This window comes from Echeneis naucrates, chromosome 16 (assembly GCF_900963305.1).
Source record: "Echeneis naucrates chromosome 16, fEcheNa1.1, whole genome shotgun sequence".
Classification (NCBI taxonomy): Eukaryota; Metazoa; Chordata; class Actinopteri; order Carangiformes; family Echeneidae; genus Echeneis; species Echeneis naucrates.
Genome location: NC_042526.1, coordinates 8,541,245 through 8,556,042, shown reverse-complemented (window position 1 = coordinate 8,556,042; position 14,798 = coordinate 8,541,245). Strand labels below are relative to the sequence as shown.

The 14,798-nt window shown below is 41.1% G+C and overlaps 1 protein-coding gene across 2 annotated transcripts in view; it reads left to right on the top strand.

The window, feature by feature from the left end:
- The window catches only part of trim44 (tripartite motif containing 44), a 40,214-nt gene that overhangs the window by 22,126 nt on the left and 3,290 nt on the right, over positions 1-14,798 (top strand). Inside the window, exon 6 of one of the 2 annotated variants that reach the window (XM_029522469.1) lies at positions 1,008-1,243. The exons of the other annotated variant lie outside the window; for it this stretch is intronic. Within the exon in view, the coding sequence (XP_029378329.1) occupies positions 1,008-1,023 (16 nt within the window). The 3' untranslated portion in view covers positions 1,024-1,243. Of the gene's footprint in view, positions 1-1,007; positions 1,244-14,798 lie in introns of those variants that run through there. 2 annotated transcript variants of the gene reach the window in all.

Here is a 14,798-nt window from a genome sequence, read left to right as displayed (position 1 = left end):
ATTCATCTTCTGCCACTTTTCCATTTCCGGGTTAGGGGGGTTGCTGTAGCCAATCCCAGCTGACATTAGGGGAGGGTGGAGTACGCCTTGGACAGGTCGCCAGTCCATCACACAGAGACAGACAGAGACCAACAACTATTCACACTCAGACTTACGGACAATTTAGAGTCACTAATTAACCCAAACATGACATCTTTGGAAGGTGGGAGGAAACCCACACAGGCACAGGGAAGAACATGCAAACTCCACACAGAAAGGCCCCAGGCCGGGAACTAAACCCACAAACTTCTTGTTGTGGGGCAACAGTGCTAACCACTATGCCACCTTGCTGCCCATCTAGTTTATTATTTTGGTTTTTCAGCCCAAAACTATATCTATTCTCACTTTTGAGCAACAACAGTCAGACAAGCAGAATAGCTGGTAAACACAATGGATTGGGTGTGACAATTGGTGGGGATCAAAGAACAGTGTGACATGAATCTTAGATTTAAATTTCTCAAGTATTTTTGACACATATTGCTGAAAGCAACTTATTTTCTATATCTACTGGTTGTATGCTAGTGAGATGCTAGTTTTTCAGTATTCAGTCATTATTTACAGCTCACTTACTCTTGCAGACAAACCAAGGGGAAGGGAGACTGACAGTGAAATAAAGTAGCTGCTTTGGGGACAAAGCGTATCAGTCTGTCTGTACTGCTCAACCTGCATTGGATCAAAAAAGATGGGTTGAGTGAAGCAAGGAGGTGTCAGGGGAGTGTTGGTCCAAGGACACAGGCCAGAGCCCAAAGATGAGGGTAGAGAGGGAGCTGTATTTCCTCTAATGAAAAATTTACATCCGAAGCTGCAGAAGGAGTCACCACCACCACCACAGGGCCCTTTGCATTTGTGTCAGTGTGTGTGTGTGTGTCAACATGCCCTCTTTTTTAAAAGTCATTTAGCTGCATCTATGTACCCATACCTCGTCTCTCTCTCACTCAGTCGTTCTCTCCCCTCTTCCTGTCTCTTAGCAATCACTGTTCCTGAAAGTGTGAAAGATCCCAAATGAATGCAAAGCACGCACAAACCAAACTGACAACTGGAGAGACATCCAGTCGGATGATAGGACGTACATAATTCCTGCCACGTGCACAACATTTATCCTGTGCTTTTTAAATGTCATTCTTTTTGTCTTTGTGTTTTGTGGAGCACGACTTACATCAAACATTTTTTGGAGTAGGGAATAAGGTGTGTGTAAAAAAAAATAAATAAATAAATAAATAAATAAATGAGACAAGCGTGAGTGTGACTGTGTCAGTTCAGTTATCTCTGTCTGCTGTCAAGACGAATGGCAGTTATTTGTTTCACCTAAAACTTCAGAATATAATTAGGCTAATTTGCCTCCGAAAAATGTTCCTGATTTGAAGTTAGCACTCTCCCTCCATTTCTATTTTGCATGTGGGAGCCTGTAGAGTCCATCTGCACCTTCTAGTGCAATATGATGGTTCAAAGAGCAAGTGGAAACGGAAGCTGTCTAATTGAATATCCCATTCGAATGATGAGTATAAATCTTGACTGTATACTGCCTGTCAAGTTGTGAAAAGGACCAGACAGGTAAAAATGTATTTTGAAAGAGGAACTCCTCCTTTTGATGTTGGATTTGACTGCAGTGGCATCGCTAGCTGACGAGTTAGTTGCATTCCAAAATTCAGAATTTCAGCTTTGCCTCTGGATTTTTTAGTTGTTAATTTCCTACAGTTCAGTCCTCTGAGGACCAGGGACGCAATGTATCAGCTTTGATCAGAGCCTTAAGTTGGTGCCATATTGATCTGCAGTGTAGCCAGATATGAGAACTGTGCCGAGGTCTGTTGTCTGTAATCCCAGAGAGCTGAGAGTCGGCGATAAGTGAGATGCATTCAAGGCTATAGAGCAGCAGGATCGGGTTAGAACTTTGTTTGTGTTGATGCTCTGAGCCTTTAATGCCTATGAATAATGGATTGTTAATCCAAATGTGTTTAATACATCTCTGTCCCACATACCTCTCTCACATACCTCTCCTTGCTGTTCCACGGCTGTTTTTGTTGCATAGGTGGAAAGGTGTGTTTTTGTGTGCGGGTGAGTGTGCACTCATGTGATTGCCTGTACTGAAGTACATTCTTTTTTTCCAGAGATCCATGTCAGCATAGAGTATTCATACCTTGAGAAAACGAATGATTGTCAGTTTTGTTCAGCTGACACTGAAAAAGAGAGATTTAACATTTTAACAAGGAGCACCACAGGACTCTTTAAATATTCATATTTGATGAACTTTGCCTTAAAGTATGAAAAAAGGCTAGATTTAACACAGAGAAATGGGTTGACAACCTGTAATTCATATTTCACATATCAAACTTATCCAGACGGACTTTGATGAAGTTAAATTCAAGAGTTAGCATAATTTTTAGCTGCCTTGTTACAAATCCATGCATGGAGTAAAATAACAGAAAGAGAGACTCTATGAAAAGAAGGGCTATGTAGTAAGCAATGTAGGAAACGAGCACAGGTACACTGTAAACAAGCTGAAATGAAATGAGCATGAGGTGTAGCCTGTAGAGACGTATTTCCACTCCAAGATGTGGGATGACTGTTGAAGAGGAAAGAAAAAAAAAAAAAAAAGGCACGTGGTGAATGAAAAGGGGGAAACTACAGTAAGCGATTCGGGCAGGTTGTTAATACAGAGGAGAAAGGCATGAAAAATGAAAGAGAGCGTGGCAAATAATATTTCAGAAGGTTCCAGTGCACGAGACAGCAACAATAGCAAGGGAAACTTCACCGGGCCTTCTCATATGAACATTTTCTCTTTTCCAGTGGTCCATATTTTGTTATATCTGCTTCCTGATACTACTTCCTGATAACCTTGTACTATCTAATATGTAGCTCAGTGTTCATCATCAAACCAGGTCACTTAGACTGAGAAGCCATGCTTGTATTTCTTCAGGTCAGACAATCCTTTATTGACTCAGTGATAGTAAATTCAGGCGGAGCGTGTCATTTTTATGTCACATTGTAAAATGTGTTGATGTGTCATTATCTACTTCATTATTTATGAGTTCTGAACAGAGTTTCCATGTGCATCCCCAAGCCCGTCTTGTTAATTCCTTTTCTCTGCACCTGCTCATTAAATTACCCACCCATACTTCTTTTGCTGTCCCATTTCATAATCATATTATCACACAAGTATCTTTGCTTTCTGCGTGAAGCTGTAAGGAAATGGTATCAAAAATAACTCACTTTCCTAAACTGAAAAAACTCCCAGTGCATCTGTGAGTGTGTATGTGTTTTGCATATGTTGTACTTCGCAGTGTGTTGTTTTGCACACATGCAATTATTTATTTTTACTAATTTAAGTGTGTTGAACATAAGTAAGTTCAGTTTGGCAGTGAGACATTGTTACTATGCTGATGTTTATCAGCATGTATACCATTTCAGTTTGCTACGTTAGGATGCCAGAACCAATCTGCTAATGACCCTACAAGTGCATTGAGGCTGCTTAAAATAAAATATTCTATTTTTGGGTTGATGATAGGGGATCTCCATAGTCATGGCAATTGCTCACTGAGGATTCAGGAATGTCTGTGGCAATTATTCAGAGCAATTCATCCAATAGCCTCTGAAAGACATTCCTCAAAACTTCACACCAGTAGGACTGTCACGATCGTTAAATTTTAGTTGATGTTTTATTGCCATACAAGTTATTCTAACAGTCATTCAGTTTTCTTTTTCTGATAATTTTTGGCGACTGTAACAATATGAGCCCAATTACAGTTTAATAACACGTATACACCGACAACTAAATCCATGGTGCAAATGTCAAGAAATGCTCATCAAAATGTGATTCACAAGTATTAGAAGTTAAGCGCCTGCAGACAAACAGTTTGTGTCGCTAACTCTCCACTTGTGCCATTAAACCATAGCAGAAGAAGAGGGTGCAACAAGATGATGTCCATCAAACGGTGGAAAACACAGTGGAAATAGTGAGTGGGAGATGACATTCTTTCATCCGATGGTTTTTTATGCATGGAAACTAGAATGGAAACAATGCAAAATGATTGAAATCAGCTCAAATGATCAGGGTCAGGCAATCATGTGACTGTAACTGTGACAGGCCTACACCCCAGACATGAAGTCAGCACGTCACAGAAATCATCCTTTAAAGACTGCCGAAGTCTACGCATGGCAATTCATCCAGTAGCTCTTCACATGGGCCAAAATCCCAGCACTGCTACACGTTTGACTGAATGGAGTTGTATCTTAAGGCACATTGTCATGTTAATTATATATACTCTGGTTTGTTTGAACAGTTTATCTGGACTAAACCTTTAATAGTCAAGCAAGTCAGCTGAACTCACCTCAGAAAATGATGGACATGTTGCCTACTGAAGGCAATCTGCAGGCACTTGCGTTTACAAAAGAACAGTATTTGGCTTGAGTAAAGGTTGATATGACAGGTTTTGATACAGGAAGTAGACAACATAATTAATGCCTCGTCTTGATTGAGTCTACAGAGACTTCACCTTGCACCCTATCATGCATACAGTGCTCCTGTGCACACAAGTAAAAGATGTCAGGGTGTGTATTAACTGTCATTTTTCATTCTAAAACCACGCATGTCATGTCAAACACTTAGATGATTAGAATAATTGAAAGATGGAAAAAGAAAGGAGACTCTGCACCTACCGTGTCTGTTCAGTACAGATAGGAAGAAGCTTTTATATACAGATGCCATGCTGTCCTTACGCCTCCCCTCTCCTGACCTCACAAATGTGCGCACAGACACACACACACATGCACACACAGGTATCACATTGCGTTACCCCTCAGGTGGGATTGCAGTTCTGATCTCAGCTACGTGGAGATGTAGGAAGATGATTGTGGCAGGCTGAACCGAGGGGCAATGAATCAGTGCCTTATCAGACCTGTGGCCCCAGGTATGAACTGCCGGCACAGAAACAGCTCTAGCTCATACACACAAACACACACAGACACAAGGTCAAAAACATTTCCCTCAGCAGCTGGACACAGGATTGACGTCATAGGAAGCGTCTGAAGTGGGGCAGTTGTCAGGGCACTCTCGCTTTTCCAGCTCACAATCTGTCCCTCTGCTCAGATATTCAGCCAGCAAGAGGAAGGAGGAGCCTGCAAAGGGTGGCATGTTTAATTCAGCAGCTTCACGACAAGCCCTGTCACCATGTAGATTTATAGTATTGGCAAGAGAAGGAATGAGGAGATGGTTGGGATTTAACTGCCTCGGGAGTCCAATTGGAGATTTAGCATGTACTTTATAAAATCACCTTAATCCGGCGTTGGCCTGTGAAGGGAGGAATGTAGATGAAACATTAATTGCTTCTTTCTGTTGGGGCTCTTATTTGCATGTGTGGATCTCATTGCTTGGTCGGTTTTGTAAATGATTAACCCATAACGCTTTTGATCTTTTTTTTTTTTTTTTTTTAATTTTGTCCAAATATAGACATATTTCAATTCGAAATGATGTAATTACCTGTGATTAATCGATAAAGATCTATCTCCCAAGGATAGATTTTAGACTTGAGAGATTTCTCTCTGATGATGAAATGTCTGATAGGACCTCTATTTTCAGGAGAGGGCAGGTTTTTAAGATGTTTATGTGTTTCACAGGAATCGTGACGTTTATTAGTCAGAAAGCACTGAGGATCTGTCAAGTTCCATGACTTTATTTAACTGCCTTGCAATGTTTCATCAAACCACACTGCTCTTATAACAGTACAACAAATTTCACTTTAAACCACTAAAGTTTAATTTTTGCATCATAATCTGTAATGTCTGATACATTTGCATCACATTTGTTTTGAAGATGCTTTCATAGACCATAAATGTGTATCTTTTTGTTTGCTGCAAGAAGAAGATCTTCACGATCTGCCTCCTGAGGGCAGTCCTTTGTACCACTGTGTGTTTTGCATTCTGCAGAGGAACCAGGGAGCGATGGATGGGGCATATGAGACCTTTATCAGCCGAAATGAGAGTTGTGACAGTCTGGAGCCCAGGTTTTTTGGGCTGTCTGTCTGGGCGTCCTTCACACTGAGGGCTTGGATGACAGGGCTTGGACACGGGAGGGGGAGTTTTCATGTGACAGAAGGCTTTGCCTAATAGCCAGTCTGTTCTCCAACTGCCTGTTTTTTTGTTTTTTGTTTGTTTTGTTTTGTTTTTCGGTTTTCTTCTTAGTCTGAGACTGAGACTTTTTGCCTGTCCCCCTGCTCCTTTGTGGCCATATGTCTCACATCACTCCATCTCTGACAGAGGAGAGCACAAACAGAGGAGGAGTAAATATCATTACTCCATGTGTGGTGTAAACAGCCTTTTAATTTTGAAATTTCTCAATGTGATTGAAATTCTGAGACAGCATGTCTGGGCACCTTGGCGGGCCACTAATTTAACCTGGCGCCAGCGTTCTGTTGTTAGTTAGGGGAGTTGTTTGGGAGAGGCAACAGGGGGCAGCTCTGCCAGCCTGCCAAGTGTGTGGGCACTGCTGTGACCAGTCAGTCTTCATAATGGCTGGCTTGCCCTGGGACAGAGCCAGCTCAGTGGTCACATGACGGGCTGTGCAGATCAGGCTTGTACAAACTCCCTTCATCAACTCCTGATTGATGGAGTCAGTGGAGGCAACAAACGAAAGCAAGTGAGAGAGTGGTTTGGGTGTATAAAAGGAGCGATAGGAAGTTACTTTTCAACTTTCTGTTGGAAAGTACAGAGACGGCATAATGAGGGCCATGGACTGGACCAAGAAATAAAACTACAGCCAAGTTGAAGTTCTAGGAGAGGGAAGAAGTAAAGAGGAATGTAAGAAATCTTAAGTAGAAGCAGAGTAGAGTACAGCGTTGGCAGTCACTATTCATTACCTGTAAGCTGATGCTGTGTGCTTTCCAAGGGACAGATAAAAGTTTATCTCTCTAGTGTGCCCCCCCCCCTTCTTACTCTTCAAGGCTTGAGATTCAAACTTCAAATGCATATTAGATACTACAGAAATTTCAATTAAAGCCTAAGGCATAGTCTGCATTTAAAATATGCATCTTTTGAAAGAAAAACATGCAGTGAAAATGAAGTTTTGCTCTCCCTGGCAAGTATCAGATATGCCCAGACTGGGGACCTGTATAATGAGGGAAGACCAGTGTGGTTTGTCTGAGATATGCAGGTTCATATTGCTTATTATGAGCAGTCTTAGATACCTGGTTTGACAAAGCAGGTAATTCGCTTTAATCAAAGAAGATTTTTAGACTTTGAGGAGGTGGGAATTCAATTTGATAAAGACATTTTTTATTTAGATATTGCTCAGTAGATTTGGGGAAATGAAGTTATCGTAGAAGGTCAAAGTAACCACAAAACAATGACATGACTGTAGATATTTTTATTTGTGCATCATATTGGTCACACAAATCGATACATTCTTCTGTAAATACCATATTACAACATCCTACATCAATGATTTGACATTTCCAGGTACTTGATTGGTTTGTAAAAGCAGACTGGACCCAATCTGCTTAGGAGAGCTGTGAAACACAGTGAAGACAAACATGCTGATGATTTATTTACTAATTCCAGTTCAGAAGCTTTTAGGAGTCACTGTGAACTAACAAACGAAGGCATTAACATATTGTCTGTGCTACTCTGTAAACTGAGCTCAGGTTGTTCCATTTGCATTGCAAAGCAAGCCTTAAAATGAAGCACAACAATTAAAACGTAGAATCAGACTGTCAATCTGACTGTCTCTTATGACCAAGTTTAGGTATCCATGGCAGCAAAGACATATTTGCAGAGAATAGCAGCTGTGGATTTCCTGTACACAAGGTGTTTGAAGCCCCTCCCCCACCACCTCAAAACAACATTCGCCAATGGAAAAGTGTTCTGGCTTTCTATCCAACCCGTCATTTGGTTAACTAAAATGTCAGTCACATTTTATTTAATTTTTGTCATCATTACCAAGTTTCATTTAGTTTTCATCATTTGTTGACAAAAACACTTTTTGTGACTGAAGTAACACTGCATCAAACAAAAGTCCTCTCTCTGCGTCACCATAGTAGACAATGGTATTAAACCTCAATGAGTCATTAAGCTTGTTTCATATACATCCCTTGGGTTCCTTTATGGATCTGAGATGTACTGTATTTCAGCAAGTATATAAGTATATCAAATGAAAAACTGTGGCAATAAGGGACATATTTTAGCCTTGTGATGATCAAACCTGTTGTGAGCAAATTATATTTATCATATTTGTCCTCTCCCCCCAATACATTGGGGAACCATTAAGGTGATTCCATTATCTCCTCCTTGTCCAGCTCTAAGGGATCCACTTAATGTCATCTGCTGCCATTTAATTTGTGACCAACAGTATAGTGATTCTGGAAAATTGGAAGGCGTCGACTTGTACTTAGGACTGTGCAGCCCAGGGTAATTGTTAATTGTCAGATGGTGAAGCAGAGCTTTAAATGAAGTATTATGAGGTATTCTCCCCGCACACAGCCATTTATCTCGAGCAATCGACAACAAGGATGCTTGTGTTCACATTTAGGTCCGTTTAGTGATTTCATTTTTCTGGATTTCACATATGGTATTGAAGCAGTTCTCCTCAATTAATTCCTCTATTGCCCCCATGGCCATGGAAACTGGAAAATCACTAAATGAGCCAATGTAAGAATGAGTCTAATGCTCTTATCTGAATGGCTCGGCATTAATTCCTCTGTATGATTAGCAGGAGGTACCTATGTCGAAGTGAGTGAGAAATTAGTTCACAAAGGGATAACAGTATTCAGCAAATGCCTCACACCTGCACATCAGCGGGGGAAAAAAATCAGTGTGATTATTCGGATTGGCTGAGCATCAGCACGCAGTTTTATTCCGCATCACTGACCTTTCCACCTCATTGTGCCCAGTCTGTACGCAGGGGCAGGCATCTTCAACATAATACATGCCTCATAAAGTGAGTTGACTGCATAATCTTAGATTGGAGTGGTACACACCATACTTCCTGATGTACATCATAAAATAATGGCATACATAAACATGAGTTTGAATGGGGTCTACTTGAGGCAATACATCTGCTGGATGATAAGACGGATTTGTCGCTTGCCGCTCTCATTTTGCTCCAATGAATAAGCTGCAGCGCTCACAAAGGGTCATATGAAACAGCCCCTAGCTTTCTGTCCCCCTGTACCATGATGCATTCCCTGTTGTTTTGCCTTGTCTCTCTGCTTCCTCCCTGAACTGATTAAGTCTTTTGCAACGGCACAGAAACACCACAGGGTGCTGCATTGTTTTTCAGGGGAAGACAGTCCCAGTGAACAGTGTGAATATACTTGTGACTCTGAACGAGACAGATTGTCATTGTTTGTGGCAATTATTCAGTTGTACAGTAGGATTATAGACTCTCTTTGATCAGGCACTTTGTGACTCCCTCCCAATAATTTTCAGGTATTAAAAGGCAGTCAATAATTCATTTCATGTAAATCAGGGTGTGAATTGTTGATTTGTTCATATTTGAAGAGTTAAATTCCAAAATGAAATGTAATTACCACAAACCTCTTGCTCACTTCTTAATTGGGATAAAAAAAAGAGTTTTCTCGTTCCGACTGTCAGTTCAAATATTACATTGTCAAAGTATTAGTTTCATAAGCGTGCACTATGTGCTGTGGTCAGTCTGGATATTATAAGCAGAGACAGTTGTATTTCCTGGGGAAACGAATGTCCTCAGTCCACTAAATCATTATTTAAATAAAGCCAACACTTGCATAACTGTGGCTGAACAAGGCTTCCTGCGTGGATCCAGGCGATGAACAGATTTAACAGATTTGTCATTAAAATGCCAGGGGAGTTGTCACACCCGCATAGATTTTTCTCCCAAGTCATGGAGGAAGAGCAGTGTTGTTGGTTGTTTTCTTTGTCTTGAGGCACATCGCTAATATCACAGATTCAGATGTGTGCGCATTGTAGAGTTTGTGTGTCTGCCTATGACTGCATCAGAGAACATTAGACATGGCTACAGTTTCTGCTTAAGGATGTAAGTTTCTGGACAGCCAACTGTTTTGTTTGTGCGTCTGTGTGAGTGTTGCATGTAAACCCCCAGGCAACTTATCAAGCTGGTAAACATAAATCTGAGCTAATCAGAGTGTTTCATGTTGCAAACACTAAATCCAATATCCACGTTGTTTATTAGGCACTCTTCTCTATTAAGCTTCGTTCCGTGGATCACCTCTCATGTCATACTGCGACACTGACTGTCACACAATCAAATCAAAGTGCATCAGTTAATAAAACATGGATCAGGTATGGGCACAGTGTGTCAGTGGTTTTAAAGCAAAATAGTGAAATAGTCGTAACACAGTCCAACACCTGCACATCTGGTTGCACCTGTGCTCTCATCACATCATAGAATCTCAATTGAGTCCTCACTCTTCAAAATCTGCTGGCACATGCACTGAGGATGTCTTTCTGACATGGCAGGACAGAGACACTGATGTATTTCTACAGAATTGGCATTAAATGTGAATCAAAAGCGGTTGGATATGAGGAATAAAAATAAATCAAAAGGAGAAATATTCCTGTCAAATACTAAGAAATGCAAATAGAGCCATCACAACACAATTTACATAGTAAACAAGCCTAAGAAAAGGTGATGTAGAAGTGACTTTAAACATTTACCAACATCTCTTGAGATGTTACCTCGTGAGGTTCCGAAGGCTCAAAGCTTTCAGGGCAGATTATTGTTACCTTTGAAAATATCAGACAGGCTTCATCTAACGATCACAATATGTGCAGCTCATATTGCAGTCCAGAGGTCTGTGATGAAGCACGGGACAGACCCAGCCGAGCTTTGAAAGTTATCACTTTCATTTTAAAATAGTCAATTCTAAAAATAACAGGTAACCAGTCAATCGTCACAAGAGTTCGGGGCGAGGATCTTTTGTTTCTTTGCAGCAGTTTTTGATTTCTTACCTTTATTGGAGAATCAAGAGCTACAGTAGACTGAACAACACAAAGTGACAGTATGGATACTTGGAATGTTGCGTTAACTTAAGATAGAGTTGAAAATATGAAAATCCACAGCATAAGGAGCAATGTTGGTAAAGTTGGTAATAAAAGCCTTAACATTAGAATCTATTAACATAATAGTCAATGAATTTGCACATGGAGTTTAAAAAATAATTTCAAAACATTTTCAAGGCAACTGGAGAATGTCAGCTGTTCGTTCGTGTTTTTAGGATAAAAGTTGATGTGAGTACCGTAACGAGTTTGAGATATTTGAGATAATTTGATTATGATGATTTAATGGTCGAAGCGGAAATCTTATAAACATAAACTGGATTAGCCAAACAACTAGACTCATACCTTAGCACCTACTGTATGGTCTCCTGAACTAACGCTTGAAGAGAGTCTGGAAGATTAGCTTCAAACGAGTTTTAATCTCTTCAAGGGAAATGGGCTCAGCATTCATCATGGTCTGAAAGGACAGCATTATCAGCTTGTTTTCTTGAATCAATTGTTGAATGAGTCTATCACTATTATTTTCAGCGAGATACATAATTTTTAATGATCACCTTTGAAATCCATTGTTCATCACCCTCAGGGCTTCTCTCTCTCTGTGTTTTGAGTCTGAGGGTAAAAAAACAAAAACACAATCTGATGATTGCTTGATTGACTTGTGTCAATTGACTTTGATAGCAGCTCCTGCAAAATGTAATTAGACATCAGCTCACCATTTTTAGTGGGCCTCAGCAACAATCTCTGATCAACGTAATGTTCCCTCCCGCCAACAATGTGGCTCTTCTTTAGTCACCGTCCCGAAGTTTTAATAAATTGTCCTTTCCTTCCATATGTCCTCATCGCCTACTCCAGTTACTCCTCTCCCCGCCTCGGTTTTTCCTTCACATTTCTACTCATTAGTATAAATCCATATCTCAAATCTGAGCTGGTGTGATTATCCCAGTGAAAAATGTTGGGAAGATCACAAGGGTGCGCTTAATGAAAAGGTGTGTGCTTGGCTTATTTCTAAATTACACTTCAAAAGACGAGGTTCTCAGATGAAAGCAAAGACCATAAATCAATATCCAGTTGAAGGGAAGTTGGCAGAAAACATGACGAGAGAGAGGGAGATGGAAACCTTTCCAGGACAGCGGCCAGTTAGATCCAGCAGAGCATTAACACAGAAATGGTAAACTGCTCAAAAAATTCCATCTTCTTTCACCATTGCCCTTTTTTTTTTTTTTTTCACAGTATCTCTCCCTTCCTTGTTTTATGGATGCTGTATCTCCCCTTCAATCCTTTACTTAATGTATTTTTCCATATCGCATTCATCTCAAACGGCAAAGCTGTTTGTAGTGTTAAATCATCCTGCAGAAGTGACAGGTTTTACTTCATTAAGTTGTGGCAGAGTGCACTGCTTCACCGGAGAGTAAGGGTAAGAGTCTGTCCTCGCGGGCTCTATCAATAACCATTAAGGATCCTCTCTCATTAGACCAAAACTCATAGGCCCTGGGGGCTTGAGAAATGGGCCATGCCATCTTATGTGATGGAGTACGCTTAGATGGCATCACCACTGTTTGGAAATGTAAATTACAACACTTATTTCCCCCTGCGGATGATTGCCACCAGTGCTGTGTACACAGGCTTATTCTCATCCAACCTGTTTGCTTAATCAAGAAGAACCTCCCATCCCTATCAGCAATTCCCAGTTTGCTTCTGGGCTCCTCCTCCCCCCCCCCACCCTCCAACCCCCCCCTTTCATCCTCTTACACACACACACCTCAGAATCATTCAGCATATCCAAGCCACTGCAGTATGATTATTCATATGGCAATGAGGCTGGCTCAAGCTTGCAAGGCTGCCACAGCATGATGGGAGTGTTTCCAGATGATGACTTAGGAGTCCTGCAGCTTCCCTGCCAAGAGTAGGGAATTCAAACTTAATCAGGGCGAGGACCCCTCCTTCTATCTCCCGGAGAGCTCTGTGGGGTTGAGGCCAAAACAGGAATAGAAAGAGAGAGGCAGAAGTCAAAGTCTAGGCAGCATCAACTACACTCTTTTCTTCTGTTTTCCTCCCAGAGAGCCAGAGGTTTTCTCCCATGAGCGATGGGTTCATTTTAGGACTATTGGAGAAACTTTTTTGTCTCAGTCAGAGAACACACATTAGTAAGATTAGCTTTGTTCTGCTCTATCAGGCCTGCCTCAACTCTTATCTCTTCCACTTTCTCCCTCTCTCTCTCCCTCTCTCACACACACACACACTTGTACAAAATGTTCCAGGTTTGCCCCCACCGTGGCTGTTGTCCATCCATCACCCCTGAGCTCTGCAAGAATGCTTCACTGAGGTCCAGACAGTAAGCTCTGCAGTAGGCATCCCAACGCTGGCCTCACCCCTGTCCGCAGACTATGGTCACACCAAGGGGAGGAGGCAATGATCAGTCCTGATCAATAATACATTGACTGCATTAAAGCTTATGAATAAGTCATGGACAGAAAGAACCCAGACACACACACACGCACACACACACAGTAATCTTTCACTGAGGCCAGGGAGGATGAACAGAGAGAAAAGGAGAACAAAGCCAGGGCTTTTAACTTGTAGGGAATTTATCACTTATCCACTGACATTTTGTTGCATGTTGAAGCATCACTCCGTCCTTTCTCTCCCATTTGCTGCCGTTCTTTCTCTTTTCGTCTACCCTCCTCACTCAAGTAATGGCCTTTTTCCTGCAGATGGAATAAATAAGTTATTACATGCATGTGTCCTAAGGCTTAGCAAGGAGCGTCTGAATATAAATAGTTCATTTGCCTCAGTCATAAAGGTCTTGCTTTGTGCCATATGAATATATTTGTAATTACTTTTTCTCTTTTTTTCTTTTTCTCCCTTTACGGAGGGCTGTGTGACTGTTTTGGTTGACTGGAGATGCAAGATGAAATTGCCTTATACAAATAAGTCTGCCAACGTTTTACCCCAAACGCTGTCTCAGACAGGGGGGAGCTGTGTGCGAGTGCAGGGCTTAGCTCAATGCAGGCTTTGGTGTGCTGTGCTGACAACAAAGATTGAACAGCCTCTGTGATGCTGCAGACAAGTTGAATACTGAGTAAAACGTGTGTGGTGGATGAAAGTGCAAGTGGTAACTTTGCCAAGAATGTGAATAGCAACAAGACTTTTGAACAATTAATCTGTCAGGTAATGTTACTGCACAGCAACCAACTTTTGTGTGTGTGTCAAGCATTATCATTTCTTTTGGCAGTCAGTAAGGCTGCGCTTAATGCCGAGGTGTGTGTCCATTGTTGCCATTGATGTTTATAGCTTGACCATTAAGCATTTTACAGTTGCTCCATTAATCCACTGGCTAACAGGACTCTGCTTATAGGTATGCACACATTGACGCATTAACGTAGTAGCTCTTTGATAAGATACACATCTTGTGAGTCTGTGTTGTCGTGATGTTCTCAAGGAGAAGGTGCAAGAGGAAGGGAGAGGAAGCAGCTCCTCATCTGGAGCACTGTAGAGCAAAGTAATGAGATTCTTTTTCATGGACTTCTGACACTGAGCAGTAGACTAACACTTCTGGAAAATATTTTTTTTTCAGTCACAACCAGTGCTACTTTAATACTATAATACACGAAATTTCAATTTTGTGCTCTGTGAAACTGAATGACCCCAACAATTTAAGTGGAATTATCTCTTTTTGCTCCAATAAATGTGTTTTATAATTGCAAGCTAACTGTCCAAGGTCGTGGGAAGTGACTGTTTTATAGGATACATTGGAATGGCAAAATCACATGGCATAA